The 19,998-nt window shown below is 52.6% G+C and overlaps 3 protein-coding genes across 3 annotated transcripts; 2 read left to right on the top strand and 1 right to left on the bottom strand.

Moving 5' to 3' along the window:
* Window positions 1-544: 544 nt before the first annotated feature.
* Window positions 545-7,171, bottom strand: COL26b_010451 (Type I Iterative PKS; the record flags this gene model as incomplete). The annotated part of the gene is made up of 6 exons (XM_053183152.1): window positions 545-1,223; window positions 1,283-2,082; window positions 2,136-2,708; window positions 2,766-2,975; window positions 3,026-6,466; window positions 6,527-7,171. The coding sequence occupies 6 exons, from the start codon at window positions 7,169-7,171 to the stop codon at window positions 545-547; spliced, it is 6,348 nt and encodes a 2,115-aa protein (XP_053032872.1).
* Window positions 7,172-7,677: 506 nt separating this feature from the next.
* On the top strand, window positions 7,678-10,369 carry COL26b_010450 (uncharacterized protein; the record flags this gene model as incomplete). The annotated part of the gene is made up of 2 exons (XM_053183151.1): window positions 7,678-7,771; window positions 8,046-10,369. The coding sequence occupies 2 exons, from the start codon at window positions 7,678-7,680 to the stop codon at window positions 10,367-10,369; spliced, it is 2,418 nt and encodes an 805-aa protein (XP_053032871.1).
* Window positions 10,370-12,140: 1,771 nt separating this feature from the next.
* On the top strand, window positions 12,141-13,301 carry CTB2 (O-methyltransferase ctb2; the record flags this gene model as incomplete). The annotated part of the gene is made up of 1 exon (XM_053183150.1): window positions 12,141-13,301. One exon carries the CDS (start codon window positions 12,141-12,143, stop codon window positions 13,299-13,301), a length of 1,161 nt encoding a protein of 386 aa, XP_053032870.1.
* Between the last annotated feature and the right edge of the window lie 6,697 nt (window positions 13,302-19,998).

The raw sequence follows: 19,998 nt of genomic DNA, 5'->3' as shown, positions 1-19,998 counted from the left end.
CCAAATCTCCGGTAGACTCCGTTTTCCAGCAGACTCCGTTCTTCGAGGATCGCCGATTGTCGGTTGAGCTCGGGGTTGAAGACCGGTGACTGGGTCCCCTAGCATTGTAGCAAGCACATCATCGGCACTTTCCCGAGGACTTCGCTGTTTCCTTTCAATGCGAAGATAGGTGAAACCCGCCGGTGGTTTAGTTATCTGCTCGTGCTCAAGGGCGTAAGTCTCTGTTGCTGGAAAGATGAGAGCTGCCGATATCCCCCACCGCGGGACCTCTTTAGCTTGTTCCTCAGCTTGTTACTTACTGGTCGGGGGGATCACATTCGGACATTAAGCTATCTTCAGCATCGGATGTCTAAGTGTGTTTGCACATGAAATTTTCTATCTGCTGTGATTGATTCTCTATGACGATAGCTGCAATTTGGGTAATATGAAAAAAAGGGAATCAAAATCCAATCCGATCCAATGCCGATGCCCAACGCCAACGCCATGAAGTTAGCCATCGCTATGAAATGACCTAAACGCCAACAAATGAAAACATGAAGTTGATTCATGCAGAAGATGCTTGCTTCAAACCATCTCTCACCAGCTCCACCAGTCTCTCAGCGCCCTCTCCCCGCATCATGCTAAAGTGATGTTCTCCCTCAACAACTCTGCTGGTGATGTTCGCCCCAGGGAATAGCTCAGCCCACTTCCCAGGCCCGAAATCCTTCCTGCGTTCCGTGAGGAACTTCATGTCATCCACATCCACCTCCCCCTCCTTGGGCGGCGGCATCTTCGGGTAGCGAACACCGTCGAATGCACACTCGCCCGCCCAGATGATGTTGACTTGCAGTCCTCTTGCGCCAGAAGGTGACAACGGAGGGGCATAGTAATCATTGAGCAGCTGCGTTGACGCACGGAAGTGCGGCATCAGCCAGTCGGGCGGCGGGGCATCATCTGCACCCCGGCGCATCTCGTTGGCGAAAATGCCGACCTTTGTGCAATGTTCGTAAAACCTGTCTGGCAGGCAATCCAAGCCGTTGTTGGGTGGCGGTGAATCAATCAAGGTCAGAGAGGCGACCTTTTCACCCGCGGCTATCAACTGCGATGCAATAGCAAAGGCGAGAATTCCGCCGGCCGACCATCCTCCGAGGTGGTAAGGGCCCTTTTCTTGGCGGTTGCGAAGACCGGCAATGTAAGAATCGAGGACGTCTTGGAGGTTGTGATCGTACATGCGAGATGGAGTTCTGCAAGAAAGGTTTGTCAGTACAAGGAAGAGTACAGCAGAAATGAAGCAGAGACATACTTGATAAATGGCGAGTTGAATGCCACAAGTCCCGTAGTCGGGGCAATGGCCGGGAGAGTGAGGTACGATGTCGCAGCACCGCAACCATCAGGGAACAAGAAGAGTGTCTGAGTGGACCTCTTCCGAGAGCCCTGGAGATACATGGACCAAGCCGGGGGAATCGATGGGGCTTTCGGCTTCACGATATCATCCAGTAGGTCATCGATGGACTCGTCGTCAAGAGACGATGCCGGTGTGGGACACGCATCTTCGGTGTCCATGTCCAGAATTGGCGAGGGTCTCTCCACCAGATCCGGCGACTCCAAGTCCACGGAGTCAGAGTCGCTGCAAGTAAGCGTTGTCGACGAAGAGACAGGCGATGCCAAATCAGATCCGCATATGCGCAGCTTGACATCGCCAACGGTGGTGCACTCAACAAAGAGGGCTCGCTCAGGTAGATCGATGTCTAGCTCATCGCGGATACGGCCGCAGACAACCAGAGACAAGAGAGAGTCGATGCCCAAGTCCGCCAAGGCGACATCTTCAGCAAGGTCTCCCTTGTCGATGCCGCTCTCTTCCGACAAAATGGCAAGAGCGACTTCCCACATGTTCGCGGACTCGTTCTGGGTATCGGCAGCCGCTTGAGGGACTGCATCAATTGCAGCTGACGGGGCAACATCGGCGTGTCTCTCGATGGTCGGTGACAGTGGGGCTTGTTGCGTAGGTGCGCGTTGATCTGCTGCTGACGGGATACCACCGGAGACCTTTTTGTTGGCAGAATTGACGATGTACTGCATGAGTCGCTTAGGAACGCCTTGGAGCTGGTCGATGTTAGCCACTGATGGAGTCTACAGGCGACTGCAAATCGACTTACCGTGACACCTCCGACAAACCCGACGAGATTGTAGCTCTCATCAAATACAATGACGTCTCCCATCCAAAGCTTGCTCTCTCCCTCGGTCATCTTGACGTACGAGTAATAAGTCATGTTTGGGTCCAGCTTGGGAGTGAGAAGCTTCATGGACTTCCATCCGTGATTGACAAAGATCTCCTTCTCCAGGTCGACACCCTCGTTGGCGTTCATCACAAAACCACCGAGCTGCGAGATCGCGTCGAGATAGGCTGGGTTGGAAAACCAAGTGTCGTTATCGGGAAGTCCCTTGAAAGAAACCATGCCGGCAGCTTCGAAGGTGTCGTTGTTGAGGGTGACCGCAGAGAGACCACGGTACTTGGGGTCGAAGTCGGCAAGCTGGGTGATCATCTTGTAGATCATGGCCTTGCTGAATCGGAAGGTGTTACCGGCCTCTCCGACCTGTGCATGCAGGGCCTTCGAGCGAGCCAATGCATCTGACGAAGCCGCCTCGAGGGTGGCGTCTGATCTGACTGCCTCGGAAGGAGAGAAGCGGATTTTGCAATTGGCATGTTGCTCGATGATCTTGTCCTTGCTCTGGATATACATGTCAGTATATTAATACTCAATCAGTCATGGGCTGTTCAAACTTACATCCACGCTGGAGAAGGTGCAAAACACGGTGTTGCTCTCCTTGTCGAACTTGGCATCAGTGCGGAGGATCTGCTCCTTGCCGACATCGTTCGCAACCAAGGCGCTTTGAATATGCATCTCCGCGATCTCGGTGACCATTTCATCAACGGCCATACCGGTGACTTGCGTAACGTAGTTGCCGATCATAAGAGAGATATCGGCGTAAACAGACTACGGATAAGAATTAGCTAAGTCATGTCAGAGACAGGTGAATGGCTTACCGGAGTGCACAGTGGAACACCGTAGACCTTGTGTCCTTGAGCCATAGAATGAACGTCCTTCGAGTTGAGATCAATGTCGACCACGACCTGCCCATCGGCGCTTCCACGCAAAGTATCCTTCACCACTCTGTAGATAGAGGAGTGAGGGAACCTGGCAGGGCCCATGATGGCAGCTGGCTCGCCCTTGCGAAGACTCCAATCGTGGACGTATTGCATCCAGTACTCCTTGAGCGTCCACCCGTAGGCTGGTAGCTGCAAGACTTCGTGACACTCGGGAAAGTCTTCGTGGTACTTGTTCCACTCGATATTGACCCCAGCCATGTACATGCCTGCTATGGCTTCCACAAGCAGTTGCCAAGTGTCGATTCCCTTGTGTAAAGAAGCAAACACCTGCATCTGCGGTCCGACGACGTCCTTGACCATGCGGCAGACTACTGGAGCAGGGCCAATCTCGACAGCGATGCTCTTGTCGTTGATGAGATCCTCGCTCTTCGCAATGTTCAAAGCCTCCTGAATGTTGACGGGGTTCCTGCAGTGTCGGACAAAGTAGCCATCGCCGAACTCCGATGACTTGCGGAGAACCTTGCTGAGTGTCGGGGAGATAACGGGTACAATGGGGTCGCGGACTCGAACCTTCGATGAAAGTCTGAAGAACGGAACAAGAATAGGATCAACCTGCGAGGTGTGGAAGGCAAGAGGCGTGTCGAGGACGTGGCATCGCATGCCCTTTGACTCAAGGAGCACCCTGATCTCCAACATCTGAGCGGTTTTTCCACCGAGAACAACGTTATGCTTTCCATTGCGGCAGCAAACCTCGAAGTCTCTCTTGGCGGATTCTGGCAATGCTGCGAGGACGGTGGCCTCTGGCGCTAGCACCACTAGCATGATGTGGGAGCCAGCTGAGAGGTGTTCCTCCATCAACTTGGCTCTGCTGCCGACCAGGTAAATCACGTCGGCTTGAGACAGTACACCAGCCGCGTACATGGCCGCGTACTCTCCCAGACTATGACCAACAACCGCCTGAGGCTTGACGCCGAAAGATTGCCAAAGTCTGCAGAGAGCCATCTGGTAGCAGACATGAGACAGCTGAAGCAAAGTGGGAGATCCACTACCGAAGCTGCTTGCCTGCTCAAAAACAGGAAGAATTGACGGCATTCCCATTTGTGTGCATAGATGGTCGTAGCGCTGCACATCGGTTCTGAAAGACGTGAAGCGCGCGTACAGGTCAGCTCCCATACCGGCCTGTGGAGAACCCTGTCCAGTGAAGGTGAACACGACGCCTGCTCCACGGGGCGGCACAGGAACGCTCTTCTTGTCCCCGGTTCTCCAGTCTAGGTATTTCTGCAAAGAAGACCTGAGCTGATCGAGACTGGCGGCAGGAATCGCAACTCTGTGACGGTGGTGCATCCTGCGAGATGTGGTGGTGTATGAGAGTTTGGGAAGAAGATTCGTATCCCAGAGTGTCGCCGGGCCATCAAGCCACTGAATCATATTTCGGAGATTTGCGACCAGAGAGTCTGGAGTCTTTGCGGAAATGGCAACAATATGATGTTGTCTCGGGTCTCGAGTCTTGATCTTGCGGGGAACAGGTGCGTCTTCCAGAATCATGGCGGTGTTCCCTCCAGCGGCGGAGAAGTTGTTCAGCAAGACACGACGGGTTCCGTTTTGAGGTCTAGGCCACTCGGTTGCTTCCATCGCAATATGGGTATTGCGCGATGGCAGATCAGGCAGTCTATGGTTGACCTTGGTCTTGATTCCGGCATGGGGCGGAAGAGTGGAGTGCTTCATCATCAGAAGCACCTTGGCCAAACTTGTAACACCTGCAGCAGCCTCTCCGTGTCCCACGTTTGACTTCACAGCACCAATGTGAAGAGGGTGTGTCGCAGGTCGAACGGATGAGCCTCGCGCCGTCAGGGGAGAGAGCGTTGTCACGACAGACGTGGTTTCGCCCGCATCTCCGGCTTGAGTACCTGTGCCGTGCATCTCGACGTAACTGATGTCGCTGGGACTGATGTTTGTCTCGGCGAGGAGATAATCGAAAAGCTCCATCTGAGCCTCGGAATGAGGTCTTGTGATAGACTCTGCCTCTGCGTTGTGGTTGGTCGCAATGCCCCGAATACAGGCCTGGATCGGGTCCTTGTCTGCCATGGCATCGTCTAGTCTCTTCAGAATGATAGTGACAACGGCCTCACCGCGGCAGTAACCGTCAGCGCTATCGTCAAATGTCTTGCAGTTTCCAGTACGAGATAGGAAATGGCCCCGGTCTAGGCCAGCAGTCATGTCGGGATTCGTCAGAACATTGGTGCCGCCAACAATGGCCGTGTCAACTTCTCCTCGCCACAGCGCATTGCATGCTAGGTGCAAAGCTGCGAGACTGGAGCTGCAGGCGGTATCAATCGTGTAGCTGGGCCCGCGGAACTTGAAGTGATAGTTGATGCGGCCGGGAATGAAGGCTCGGTTGCCACCCGGAATGAAGTAGGTGTCAATGTTCTGTGCGCTATTTGTCTCCATCCAGTCATTGCTGGTAGATCCAAACCAAACGCCCACGCGGTGCTTCTGGGTCGATGGCGTGCGATCAGGTACAATACCTGCTTGCTCAAGAGCCTCGGCCGCTGTCAAAAGAGCCAGGCGTTGAGCGGGGTCCACTTGGGAAGCCTCTCGCGGTGACATGTTGAAGAATGCAATGTCAAATTGAGATGCTTGGTGCAGCCAGCAGCCGAAGCCGGTTCCTGAAACATTCTTGTTGCTGGTGTCTCCAACATGAGCTGAGGAGTTCCAACGAGAAGGAGGAACCATCTCGTGGGTGTCAACGCCACGGATGAGAATGTCCCAGAAGGCGTCCATCGTGTCTGCACGGCCTGGAAATCTGCCAGAAGCAGCAAGAATTGCGATAGGAGACTTTGAAACTCCTCCATTTGATCTTAATGATGAGTCCAAGGCAGGATCTTCGGTGGTGTTATGGGATGCTTCTCTTACAGAGAACAAGTCTGTGGGCAACTGGCGGCGGAGGGGAGGCACCAAGCGCTCTGTGCCTTTGAAAGCAATTGGCTGTATAACCACTTCCGTGTTAATTTCAGACACAGACTTTGAAGCATTCTTGACGTGCTGGGCAAGGCGCTGGGGGAGCTGATCCAAGGCCATTTGCCGTTGAAGACAGTCTCGCACAGCCTCTTCGAGAACGTGGCGAAGCGTCGAGCCGCTGACAACTTCTTGACAGTCGGCGCTGGTGGAAATGATGGGAATCTGACTGCGAGGCAAATTGCTCTTGGGTAGACCGGACAATACTTGAGCAATATCTCCTTCGCTGTAGAGAAGGGCTGAATGGTAGGGAGCCGCGATGGGGAGGACTGTGCTGGTTGGCGCAACAGCTTTTCCCATTGCTGAAGCCAGGAAGTCGGTAACAATACCCGGGGGTCCAGAAGCAGTTGATTGGGTTGGGCCCTATCACGAAGTTAGTCACATTACTAGCGGAAATAGCATATGGGACTGGTGTTTACATACCACGATCGCAGAGATGTAGGGAACGGAAGTGATTGGAAGCATCGTCTCAGCAGCGTACTGCTTCAGAGCATCGGCAAGTGCTTTGGGACTTGAGCCTGCAACAACGTATGACCAAGCAGCGAATTCGCTAGTAGAGCTCGATTTTTCATCATCGTTGTTGATTCTACCGGAAACGTCCCAAGCAAGAGCTCCAAGACGAACGGCGATTGCCACAGCGTGCAGAGCAGGCTCCATCAGGCTGGACACGCTGTGAGCACAGCTCACTGCCGCCGCAGCAAGAGCGCCCGTACATACACCGGCAAGGCATGACTGCTCGGGGGTTGGATATACTTGGCAGCCGCTGCTGTGTTGGCGAATGAAGAGACCCAACTGGGCTATACAGGTCAAAGCCTGAGACAGGCAGGGGTTGAGGGCGCCAGCGCGGTAGTGTGACAGTAAGTCTGCGATCTTTGCAAAGCGAGGGCATCGCGACTGTTGTGCTGAAGGCAGTTGTGCGATTTCACGCTTGAGCACGGCGCAACTGCGTTCGATGAAGTCCGTAACGAGGGGATCATTGTGTGTTTGCCCGAGACTGCGCAATGTTTCTGCGCTGTCATAGGTCTGGTCGCCGAAGACATAGGCGTAAACTTCCTTGTGGACAGCCATCGTGTAATGGTGTATGTCTTGGGTGGCAGTGCACCAGTATGGGCGGGCGTAAAGAGAATGAATATAGAAGACTAAAGATCACCAAAAGACGAGAGGCTGAGAGTTATGGTTTAGATGAAAGATGACTTGCATCCGAACTCAAACGTAGCTGATATAAATCGAAGACTTCATTCGTTCGATGACGACTGATGACGAAGTAAATTCTCGTCGTCTGGAGATTTCATGCATCTTTAAGAGATAATTTGGACATCATGAGATGACTCGGCTTTTTCCATCGTGTAGTTGGTGTTACCGAGTCCCCGTAGTTGCGGTTTTCAGGTTCCCGAGGGGGCATTATATTCAATACCCCGAAACACAATGACTTTCGTCTGCCCACTTTTCGCAACCCAGACTCAAGGGACCGTCAACAAAACACATCCGTCTCAGTCATTCCCTCTTTCAGGTTCACAATCATCATCCTATCATTCATTCAGCCGCTGAAAAAATCACTCTTGTTTGTTTTGACAATGGATCTGTACCAGAAACTCAAGAGCTCTCTGGATGAGATTGCGTTACACGGCCCGGAGCTGCTGTGTCACCTGGATACAGAGTCGCACAATGGTGCATCCGGCCAAACTACACTGGCTAGCTTGCTAGAAGATACTTCGAGGTCTTCGATTCAGTATCCGCGGAAAAAGCTTATTGAGTCGGCCACTATGTTACTCCAACTTGCCACCACCGCGGATGGATACCTTGAGCACTTAGCCAACAGCGTAAGTCTGACATAGTGTTACTTCTCATTCATTTACTTGCTTACAGTGAGAACAGTATCAGGAATTGACCTGTGTACGCTGGCTGGTGGATCTCAATGTTCTCCATCATCTTCCTGCCACAGGGTCCATCGCCTATACCACCTTGGCAGCCGACGCGGGTGTTCCTGTGAAGCATCTCAAAGGTGTTGCACGCATGGCCGTAGTCAACGGCTTCCTCGAGGAGCCTCTCCCCGGCCACGTAGCTCATAGCCGCGCGTCATCTCTCCTCCTGCGGGATGACAATTTCATGAGCTGGGCACGCTGGATGATGAACTACTCCATGCCGGTGGCGTATCGATTCGCCGACGCCACTCGCCGATGGGGTGATACCGACGCCAAAGACCAGACGGCTTTCAACCTGGCCCTTGACACCCCGGACCCGTTTTTCGACCACATCCGTAAGAACGCGGAGCTGACATCGGTATTTTCCGACTACATGCGCAACGTTACCGCTTCCCGGTCGTGGAGCTTGGCCCACGCGGTTGAGAGCTTTGACTGGGGCTCTCTCCCCGATGGCGCCAAGGTTGTTGACGTGGGGGGATCTCACGGCCAACTTGCCGCGCAAGTCGCGACTAAGTTCCCGCGCCTTAAGTTTATCGTTCAGGACTTGCCGGAAACCGTTGCAGCTGCCCAGAAAGCCTTTGAGGCAGACGACAAGCTCGATGCCGCGGTCAAGTCGCGGATGCAGTTCATGTCACACGACTTCTTCAAAGCCCAGCCTGTGGTCGATGCAGATGTTTACTTCCTTCGAATGATCATCCATGATTGGCCGGACAGAGATGCCCGCATCATTCTTCAGCAACTCCGCGAAGTGCTGGAGAAGCGTCCCAATGCCCGCGTGGTGATCATGGACACACTGCTCCCTCCGCCAGGCTCAACGGCAGTCCTCCATGAACAGCAGCTGAGAGTACGCGATCTCATGATGATGCAAGTCTTCAACGCGAGTGAGCGCGAACTCGATGACTGGAAAGTTCTGCTCAACGAGGTCGGGATGCAGATCACGCATCTAGAGCAGCCCGAAGATAGCGTGATGGGGTTGTTGACAGTTCAGCTGAAGCCTACCACAAACGGCAACCCTGTCAAAGAGTCAGCGTCCGATCTGCGCAACGGCTGCACACCCAAGAGCCCGATCACACCCACGAGTGCGGATCAGCCCGTCCTCATCATCGGGGCAGGAATAAGCGGTCTGTGCCTGGCCCAGGCATTGAGGAAAAGCCAAATCCCCTTCCGGGTTTACGAGCGCGATCCAGCTGTCGACTCGCGACCGCAGGGATACCGCTTGAAGCTCCAGGGTGATGCCGCTGAGGCGCTCTCCGACATTCTGCCCAAGGATGTGTACGAGATGTTCCAAACCTCGTGCGCTACTCTGTCTATCGGGGAAACAGACTTAGACCCCTTTACGGGCATGGTCGTCAAAAGCCGGTCTGGTGGAGGCTTGAGCGGCAAGATTGGCCTTAACCCGCACTATTGCGTCGACAGATCATCATTCCGAAAGATTCTGATGGCCGATATCGAGCAGCACATCTTCTTCGGAAAAGAGCTTGATTCATACAAGACCGATGCTGAGCGTGGCGTGGTCACAGCTACCTTCAAGGACGGCCATACAGTCAAAGGCCGATTCATCGTGGGCGCTGATGGCTTACACTCGGTGATTCGCCGTAATCACATCCCGAAGTCTCTGCTCAAGGACACCGGGGCTGCATGCATCTATGGAAAGACACCTCTTATACCTGAGGTACTTGCGAAGTTCCCCGAGAAAGGAGTAAGGTGGATGACAGTCGTCTCCGATCACGCACCCATGCTCCAGTCTTGCTTCATCGGGGATTCTCCGGTCACCCTCCTGTTGGAACCTATTCGGTTCAGCAAGGCAAGCCGTTCGCAGCATTCCTTGCCAGAAGACTATCTCTACTGGGCACTCATCGGCCCTGAGCCCCGCTTTCGATTTCCCGATGGCACCTCGGCGTCCAAAGTAGGGGGTCTGACATCAGGACAAGTCCCAAACGATGCTGCCAACCTCAGCTTGGCCATTACGGAAGAGTGGCACCCTTCCATCCGCTGCATGTTCGAACTCCAGGACACGCGGCAGGCAACACTCATACGTGTTGTATCTTCGGTCCCAGACGTTCCCGCATGGCAGCCCTCCTCCATGGTGACGGTACTCGGTGATGCAGTTCATCCCATGAGCCCCTGTGGTGGGATTGGGGCCCAGACCGCGATTTGCGACGCTGCTAGTCTTGCCAAGATTCTCACAGCAACTCAGGGATCACCTTCCTCGCAAGCTGTCGGGGCATTTGAGGAAGGCATGCGCAATCGAGCTCATCGCAGCATCAAGCATAGCGAAGTAGGTTCACAGAAGATGTTTGGTCTGCGGTCTTTGGCAGACTGCAAGCCCTGGACGGGGTGTTAGGCAAATGATCGCGATCATGAGCCCTTTGGGATGTTTGGACTACTCTTTAGATCTTAGTTTACTCTTATTGTAACATTGTTTCCAAGAACCATAAGATGCATGTTGAGCCTGTAACACCATATGGACTCCTAATCGGCTCAGTTGGCTGGTCTGATTCCAGCTGCGAGTGAAGCCAAGCATGGGGCTCTGTGCAATCGCGATCTTTCTCGTTTAGAGGATTTGAAACCGCGTAGATCTCGATGGATTAGTTGAGGACCGTTACCACGGAAGTTAGGAGCCATCTGATCGAGATCGCAATCACAAGAAACGATTACCGGGGTTCGACACCGAGAGTTGGAAGACGTGGCTCCACTTCTCGGGGTGGATTCGCCGATCTTGTCGAGTTGGGATATGGCTGTGCGGTACCGATGCGTAGGTTCACTAGAAGGGCCTTTCTACTCTGCATTAGAGACTCGACTACATGGACTACTGTCGCAGACTTGAATCGGTGCTTCTATGTCCAGACAATGTTTCACCAGGCTACTTGGGGGTAAGAGACACGTGGGATCTACCGAGCGTCGGGTGGTCTGTCATCTTGACGGGGATCAATATTGCGGGAAAGTCTTTGGCACCTGGCCAAAGTTTGGAATCGCCGGCTGTAATTGAGTAATCGGTAATCCGGTATGTGGGAGGCTGCCGGAACATTACGTTCCCATTCTATCAAGATGCGGTGCCATCTATGCGCAAGAATAGAAACCGCATGGACTTCAATTCCTTCATTCACATCAACAATGAAATAGATCACCAAGAACAGAATCTTTATCTATTCAAAGCCCGTAAGACAACGCCGATGCGTACAGCCTTCCAAACATCCGGAGATACCATATGTTCATGCGCTGGGGCTGGAGGCAGGACATTCAACATTTAATTGGAGTAAATGCATGCTGCTGACTGACGGGCCCTTTGTAAATATGTGGAATATCTTCCTGTTTAGGATATCTTTGCTTGCCTACGAGAAGGCTTGTGGTCGGTGATCTTCCTACAGAAGGGGACAAGAAGTCTGGAACAAATGAAGTATATTCAGATGCTGAGGGGGTGCCTGCGATAGGTGGGGGTTGTGTGGGGTGGATACTGCTTCAAAAATAAGCTTCTTAGTGATGGGATAGGCAAATGGTTCGCCAGCCAGTTGGAAAGTCATGAGATCATACGGAACAATTCGCTTAGGGCGTACGGGTGCTCGTACGGATGAACGGCGGACCACCAGATAATACTGCGTAGGACTATTCTCTACGGACCTGTCTGATTGGCTCAGGCTAGGATTGTCGGTATCGGTTTCTTTCAAAGAAGCTTTCTTGATACGCTAACTAAACCTTCTTGATATCGGGGATTAATGATCCATGTCTGTGTACCTCGTCCGCGGTCCCCGCAAGGTTGCCGAGACAGACCACGAGGGCGGCTTCCCGCTCCTACATCTGTGGGATGCCTTGATTTTCCGTGTCGCGGTAACCGTTGGATGACAGAAAAGTCAAGATGACAGAAGCCCGGACGAGGAGCCCACGACAATCGCGAACCGTGAACGCTGTGTTGTTGAGTGGGAAAACTGCCTACGTGAAACTTTCACGGGGAGCTCGCGATCCGTCGATGTAAACCCGTCTTAAAAAGAGAAACCAAGTCCACAGTCTCACCTCTCAACATTAAGTGCTTAACGTTGTTGGCTGGAACGCATTGACAACCCACACCCTTGCAAAAAGAAGATCGTCCATTTTTCCCCATTTCTCCAAATTCTTCAGTCATGCCTAGCGCCGCCCAAAAAGACGAGCTCTTTGAGCTTGTGTCGTCGATTCATTCAGCAGCGGCGGATATAACGAAGTTCTGCGAAAAGCGTCGGCTCCCACAACCATCCTCTTCGGCTCCCGCGCCTAGCCTTGACCTGACTCTAGAAAATGCGCCATACTTCAACGCAAAGGCCGCCATCGTTGACGCTGCGGAGCAGCTCATTCGGCTTATCCGGGGTCCAAGGGAGCAGTTGCTGGCATTGAGTTTCGAGCATTGTGCTTCGGCCTCCTTTCAGGTGATTCTCAAGTACAAGTTCGCCAGCCACGTCCCGCTCAAGGGGACCACCACATATGCGGCGATCTCTCAAGCCGTCGGCAAGCCTGAGATTCAACCGGCGCTTGTTGCGCGTATCCTTGAGCATGCCACGTCTTACGGCTTGTTCGATGTTCAACCCGGTGGGCTGGTAGCGCACAACCCCACATCTGCGCTTTTGGTCGCCGATCCTGATCTAGAGGCTTGGATGGATCTCAGCGCAACCATCGCGTATCCCGCGGGCGCTTCCATCCCGAAGGCTCTTGAACAGTATGGCTACAGCATGGAGGCCGATGAAGCTCCTTACGGGGTATCCATCGGTCGCAAAATCTCCCAATTCCAACGATTCCGCGAGGCCGACGGGACTCAACTGCATGAGATGTTCGCCCGTGCGATGCGCGGAATTGCCGCGGGAGGTGCCTACGATTTCCGCCATGCGGTGAACGGAGGGTATCCCTGGCACACGTTGGATCAGTCCGGGCATCTCATCGTTGACGTCGGCGGCGGTCCAGGCCATGTGTCAATCGCGCTGGCCGAGAAGTACCCCAAGCTTCGATTTGAGGTCCAGGACTTGCCGGAGACCGTAGCCGTTGGCGAAAAGTCCTGCCCAGAGGCTCTCAAGTCGCGCATCATGTACAGGCCCCACGATTTTATGACGCCGCAGCCGCCTCATGATGTGGCTGACAACGAGGGCATTGCCTATTTCTGTCGCTTCATCCTCCATGACTGGAGCGACAAGTATGCGCGGAACATCCTGCAAGGCCTTGCATCTGCTCTGCGGCCACAAGACCGGATCATCGTCAACGAGGTTGTCGTTCCAGACCCTGGAACGGAAAGCCGCGAGAGAGAACGCCGGATGCAGTAAGTTCACCGCTTTTACATCTAACAGAGATTGAGCTGACAATTCCAGTGACCGTGATATGTTGATGCTCATGAATCTGAACGGCCGCGAGAGAACTAGAGCAGCATTTGAAGACTTGTGCAGCTCTGTGACGCCTAAGTTGCGAGTGCATAGGATCCATCGTCCAGACCAAGGCGAGCTCTCACTGATTGAGATCACACGGTCTGATTCTTCCTTGTAAATAGCAATTTGAATGATACGAAAGATTTCAGAGAGACTGCTAATGCACACATCTGGGACATAGAAAGAACGTTTGAATGTTCATGAGGCACCTAATGAATTATTCCATAGTAGATTTGTCTTTTATATTTTATCAGAAGTTGGCCGTTTCTCATTTGACTCCCAAAATAACATGTCCAAAATTCAGAATAACCTTCAACTCCGAAACCGAAAGGCCGACGTGGGAACCCCATCGCCGACTAATGGGACTAACTGCCCACAAAGGATATCTCCAACCCGCTTCGAGCCAATGCCTAATAGCAACAAAGATGCTGTACAGATCGATTCCCCGCGCCAATATGCCTAATAGCAACCTGGTATCATATATGCCTAAAAGCCGACCCGCTGATATGCTCATGCCTCCATTCCTATGCTAAGTGTCCACTGCTGTTTCAAGTGAGATTCTCCAGCTCGCATCCATGGCTCTGTTTGCCCGTCCCCTAATTATAACTCAAAATACCAATAACAATCGAAGACCCCCAACAGATGAAAAGAAATGTTTAACAAATTTGCTTGATGGTGTTTGCCTTCGCAGAAATCCGGTTGAGCTCCTCCGAAAGAGCAAGGTGGTGATGTTCGATAACGCTAGAAGTACGCCGGCCGGAGGTGGACGGCTCCGAGGAATCGTCCGCCATTGATGCCGACGTTGACGGATGTCTATGACGCAATCTCTTCAAGAGAGGGTGGACGTGATCCTTTAGCTGAGTCAAGACAAGGTGCGCACTGACTAGTCTCTGGGCGTCGTTGTCCAAAGAATAGCTTCCCATGAATGAACTGGTTCTCGCGATCCGTCTGAACATCCGGGGTGTGGCTGGATCGTCGTCTTCCTGCGACGCCTCATCGTCGTCGCTACCGAGCACCGCCGCATACCACTCCACAGCTTTGGCGATGGCCAGGTAGATTAAGACCAAAACCTCCTGCCTGGTAGAACAGCGGCAGTCGAGCAAATTGTCGAGCCTCTTCAGGGCCTTTCGGTTTTCCGACAGGACTGTCCCCATCTCTCTCGGAGTGTCTTCAGTGTAGCACCCCAGATTAAATGGAGAAATGGGGTCTTTCGCTGCAGTTAAGCAGCCAGCTGCCAAGACATGAAAATCAGCAACTAGCATCAGAGCCTCGGTGGTGCAGTCGTGGACTTTGCTGGGCCGGAATGCGTCACAGTCGATGGATGAACTTCGTCGACTGTCCACGCTGCCTGAAAGGTCTCTAGTCGGTTGCTGCTGTTCGAGGGACTGAAGGCCGTGATCCTGATTGAAGTTGTTGAAGCTGTATTCTTGGGTAGATGGCGTAGGTAGCAGGCCGTACGATTGATTGAGAGAATCCTCTTGCTCATTTGGAAGTCCGAATTCGGGTGTTCCTGCATTGCTTAGGCGAGTTGCCTGCAGGACCCAGTCGATGTCATCTTGGACGTCGTCCATTTGGGCTGTTCCAGCAGTGGGGTCCGAGGAGTGGTCCATTTGCGTGAGAGTAAATGCATTCTCGATCGTCGACTGTGGAGCGTCTCTCGATGAGATCGGGGTCGTGTTGCCCGCCTCTCGTTGCACGATTGGAGAAGCAACTACACGAGGGCGCTCCCCAGTACGCATCGACATGCCATACTCACAGCACAGCCCCTTCATCGTGCATCGACTGCACTTTGGGCGTTGTTTACCGCACCGGATCTTCTGAGAACTGCACGCGTTACATGACTGCCGTACTTTCCGTTGCTTGCGGCTAAAGGCATGGATTGAGTCTTGGATAGGTGTACGGGTTGCCATTGATGATGCGGACAAGTTGACAGTGAAACCATTGGCAACTTGACAAGCAATGCAGACAGGCGAGTACTTAATCATAGAGACTTGGCAACCTGTCGATCAGGGGACGCGGCTTACTCCGCTACTTCCTGGCAGAAGGGTGACTTCGCGATCGCGATCGATGACGGCAAATGCCTTAATGTGGTATGTGGGATTTCGGCTGATGTTACGTGAGTCGAATATGAAGGCAGACTGAACACTTCCGTCAGAGCAGCGTGCGATTAACTTTGTTTCATTGATTCACTGTTATGTTAAACTCTATAGTGGCCGGTTCTCAGGTCAGTGTCCCCCGTCCCAAGATTTCCTCCACTTTCAAACGTCGATGGGCTGTAGGGCAACCCGATGAATAGATTCTCGTCCTATGTTCTCACAACTACGAACAGTTCCACAAGCTTGTCAATACGGCGCGGCCAATGAGGCTCTTGATTACGATCTTTACTTCAGTCGTGGCTTTCGGGACTCGATACCGAGACTGAGAAGTTGCCATTATCAGACTGGATGAAGCAGTGACCTAATTTGGTTATTTTTTTGGCGCTTACATCTCCTCTTTCCGGATGAGGCAATCCACCTTTCCGGCATTCCATCCATGAACGTGTCTCGCGTGGAAAGCAGACAAACGAGTTACGGATGAGATATACAACAAACCTTCTGCTTCGACATGCGATGACCTGCAGTGCTGCAGTGCAGGGGCACGACTCGCGATATCAACTCGCCGGACTACTCCTTTCGAATTCGTTTCTGGAATCACGCAGCGGTTGTCAGGTAAGGCGTGCCGCGCGGGTGGGACGAGCAGGTGGGATACGCCGACAGAACTCCCTAAGTTGGGGTAGCTCTGTGACAAGCTGCTTCCGCAGGTGGGGTACGGCGAGAAGCAGTAGAACTCTAATTACGTGAATGTCGTAAACTCACCGGCCGTGGCATGCGAGAGCGACAATACCATTCGACTGGGAACGAAAGCCTAATAGACTCAATGTGACTGCCGGACCCAGTACGAAGATCCCAGCCACGGCAACGCGGCACTGGGCAGCTGGGCAGCACATCGAGAACTGCTTTCTGCAATAATGCCATCGGCCGCTGACAGTCATGGGGGCAGGGAGTGCCGTTGCTGCTGGCCGAACTCTGACGAGGGTTCTGAATAAGACTCCTTGGTGACATGCGCTGTAGAACGCCGTTGGAAACTCGAATCCGACGCGCTGGTCCTGGTGTCGGGGTCGGCACGGAACCCGTGCATCCCACTTTCCTGTTTCCGGCAGCGGGGCTGTTCCGACTGCCTCGGGTCGGTCTGGCAAACTGGTGTAGATAAAGGAGGCGGCTGGCATCTCAGTCGAGCTGAAGAACGATCACTCACCTTAAGTTCGATCAACAGGACGGATTACAGTTCAAAGCTGTAGTGGTGAAGTCGTACGCAGATCCACTCGGGATAACACCGGTGTGTGCCGTCTTCCCCAACCCCAGCCCTATACGCGGACCAACGCGACGATTCATGCGCTTTTAGCCGCGTATCACGTTGTTAGTCGTCAGAGAGAACGCCGACGGTTTCGAGAATTATGGAGAGAATGTCAACAAAGTTTCCGCCTCGGGGACCAGTTCGTGATGAGTTTCTGGTGTTTTATGGAGATATTATCGGAAATGGCTATATCAGCCTCTAATATGGCAGTTTTGCAGATCTCGATGCTACGGCGCTTGGCGTTCCCACGTTGAAACCAACTGTCAAATTAGACGTCGCTATACCGTATACAGGGTTCTCGTACACTCGGGATTTGGTAATGCTCCGGAGATGTTGGCCTCGTGATATGGTTGATGCAACGGGTGTTATCTTGTCACAGCGGTTTCCGCCCCCAAGTTGCATTTGACGAAAACGAACATATGTCGGTGAAACGATGGAATATTCGAAAAGGTTTTCTGCCTCTGTCTTCAACGTCAGCGAAAGATTGAGCGGGTGTCATGTCGTGAGGCTGGGGTTGAATTGATTCAAGAACTACTGCCACCATCTCAGGGTCTAGAAATTTCGGCCGGGACCTGACACATGAAAGTAAAGTTTGGTGTGTCCTCGGGACCGGAGTTGGGACTGAAGCGCCGGGCCCGACCCAAGCTGGCGGTGCCCGCTTTGTCAGGACATTGGACGGCAGCACGGCGAAATTTTCCACATCTGATACTACCTGCGACTCATTGGAGTTGAATCGCTGCGACGCAGTCTAGACCGACCTATCCGCGAGGGGGATTACTGCGCGGAATATAGCCTGTAACGGCTGCCCTTCGGCACTCGAGGGCAGCAATTCTTAATTCGACCGACGGTTGAATAACTGTTCATCATGTTTTGGCTGCTTGGGGGTTGCGAGGGAGGGCATCACCAAGCAGTGAGACTTGTACGCTCGCTGGAATGTTACCATTTGGGACACAATCTATAGCGCAACAACCCTCATTCGCAACTGTACTGCGAGAGGTGTTCCACAGCGTGAACGCAACAGCCACACCTCAAGTCAGGAAATCGTTCTTTCCGGGGCAGAATATTTGCTGACATGCGGCCGCGAATCGTGAGATGAAGATTGTCCTTCACCTGCATGGTGAAAAACCTTCTCGTACCAATTACCACCGGGCACTGCTGTAGAGCACTTATTCAGGAGTTACTGATGAGTGGTTTGAATCATGAAGCAATACGCTGAGTCGTATTCGGTACAGAATGTGTTCTGCACTGAGTATCATCGGAAAACTCCAAGTTTCCATAACTAGGTAGCGATAAATCATTTGCCTGCCGAGTTTCCATTCAGGTCGGCGGTTGCGCCCTGATTCCTAGGCCAAAGAGCTGGTTTTCCAAAAGTTCCCCAGGGTCGGCATTGATCAGCGCACTAGTCCCCTGCCATCGTAGTCCCGCTCGCTACAATATGATTCAGAGGCTTGCACTCGGGTAAGACGCAAAAACCAGGTCATCAATTGGTCAGCAGTGAAATTGCAGTGTTGCAGGTGAACTCCTAAGAAATCAGCAAGTCGAAGATCAATTGTTTCTAGGAACTTTGCCGATGAATTCTCGGGTTATTTTCCTTAGAAACGTCAAGCCGCGAAGCGTTCGCAGTGGTTCGGCATGTTCGAAGTTCCGTAGATGCGAGACACGGCAGTATGCGCGGCATTGACTAGTCGCAAGCGACGTCGCTGCTGGTGGATTCGCTGTGCGTTGCCGAACTATGTTGGACATGATGTCGGTTGCACTCGGCCGACGGACACAGTGGCAAGAACTAATATGAGCCAAAAACTGAACGTCTTATATGAAGGAGTCTCTTGTCTGAGGCTACATTCTCTTATTGGTGTCTTTGAAATAGGCCGCAAGTCAGCAGAGCTCGCACACCTGTGGTGCAGGCGCCGTTTCAAGTTCGGAAAAGGCACCGGATGCAATGTCGCAGGAAAGCAGCGCGTAAAGACAGATGCTGACAGCGTAGATCGCGTCTGCTGGCCGTAAAAGGTGAATCGCTCCATGGTAAGTTAAACGGAGCGGTTTACGTACGTGGTAATCAAAGAACTGATCGAATTGAGATCTGAAGCAAAATGCAGACATTGATGTCGATGAAGCGTTCGACAACGCAAAATACGCAGGTCATCGCACAGCTGTCAAAGATCTTCCATAGTAGGGCAAGTGTAGAAAGAGACCACAACGTAGTCGCAATCGCGACTTTTGCCATCTATCAACTTGGGCCTCATTGGGATATTTCTCTACGTCGCTTGACTCTTTAATCGAAGATTCCAGTGTTGTTTGTAGCAGAGACAAACTCGCAATGCAAAACACGTCGGGGATTACGTTTTCAATATACAATACTAATTGTCGAGACCGCCTAGTTTTCCTAGGTCTGGGCGGCTATATTTTTTGTGAACACTATGGACGACGACGACGACGACGACGATAATAATAACGAGAGTTACAATACCGACGGAGACCTTAAAGTAGATTAAAGCATAGAACCACAGGAAAAAAGGCGGTCTCTAATTTTCATCGACCGGACCAATATTCATGGGGTATTTTGTACGGCAGCCGCGGTCTGTTCAAGTCCAAGATTGCGTACTGACATGGATCTTGGTTCCATACCAACCTCCGTGACCGACCGTGGTCGTAGGTTGGCTTCCAATCTATTCGCCTTTAATATTGACCCACAGCCTCGGCGCCCTCATGTACCGGCTCGTCCTGTGAGGGCCGAACATGAGTGTGGAGCTCCGGACCCTGTCGAAATTCTCGGCCCCACCTCCGACGCCGTTTCCTGGGTTGGCTGAAGGGAAGCGTCACCCCTTTCCACATTAAAGCAAACTTGAAGCTCAAGCCGGTTCATTTCTTAGGTGGTCCCCTTTCTCTGACAGTCGCGTTCCCACCAAAAGCTCAAGGTAACAAGATCTGCTTTTCGTTTTCAGCAACTCCTGCAGACGCTACGGTCGAGAGTGCAGTTCATCCATCAGGGGAGATAGACACACGATGCGCTTCTGGCGATAGACCAATCATTGTCGTGAGCTGTAACAAAACCTATCCCATTAGTACTAACGTACATGCATAGCGAGTGGGCCATCATAGCGAGCGGGCCACTTCCAAATACCCTCCGGCCATTTGTGTAAGTAAGTTAAGCCACATCGTACGAAATTAATTGGAACTACTCATCAGCCTCTTCTTCAGAGGTCTC

The sequence above is a fragment of the Colletotrichum chrysophilum genome (assembly GCF_026319265.1).
Source record: "Colletotrichum chrysophilum strain AFK26 chromosome Unknown scaffold_112, whole genome shotgun sequence".
In the NCBI taxonomy this organism is placed as follows: Eukaryota; Fungi; Ascomycota; class Sordariomycetes; order Glomerellales; family Glomerellaceae; genus Colletotrichum; species Colletotrichum chrysophilum.
This window is presented reverse-complemented; position numbering and strand designations above follow the sequence as displayed.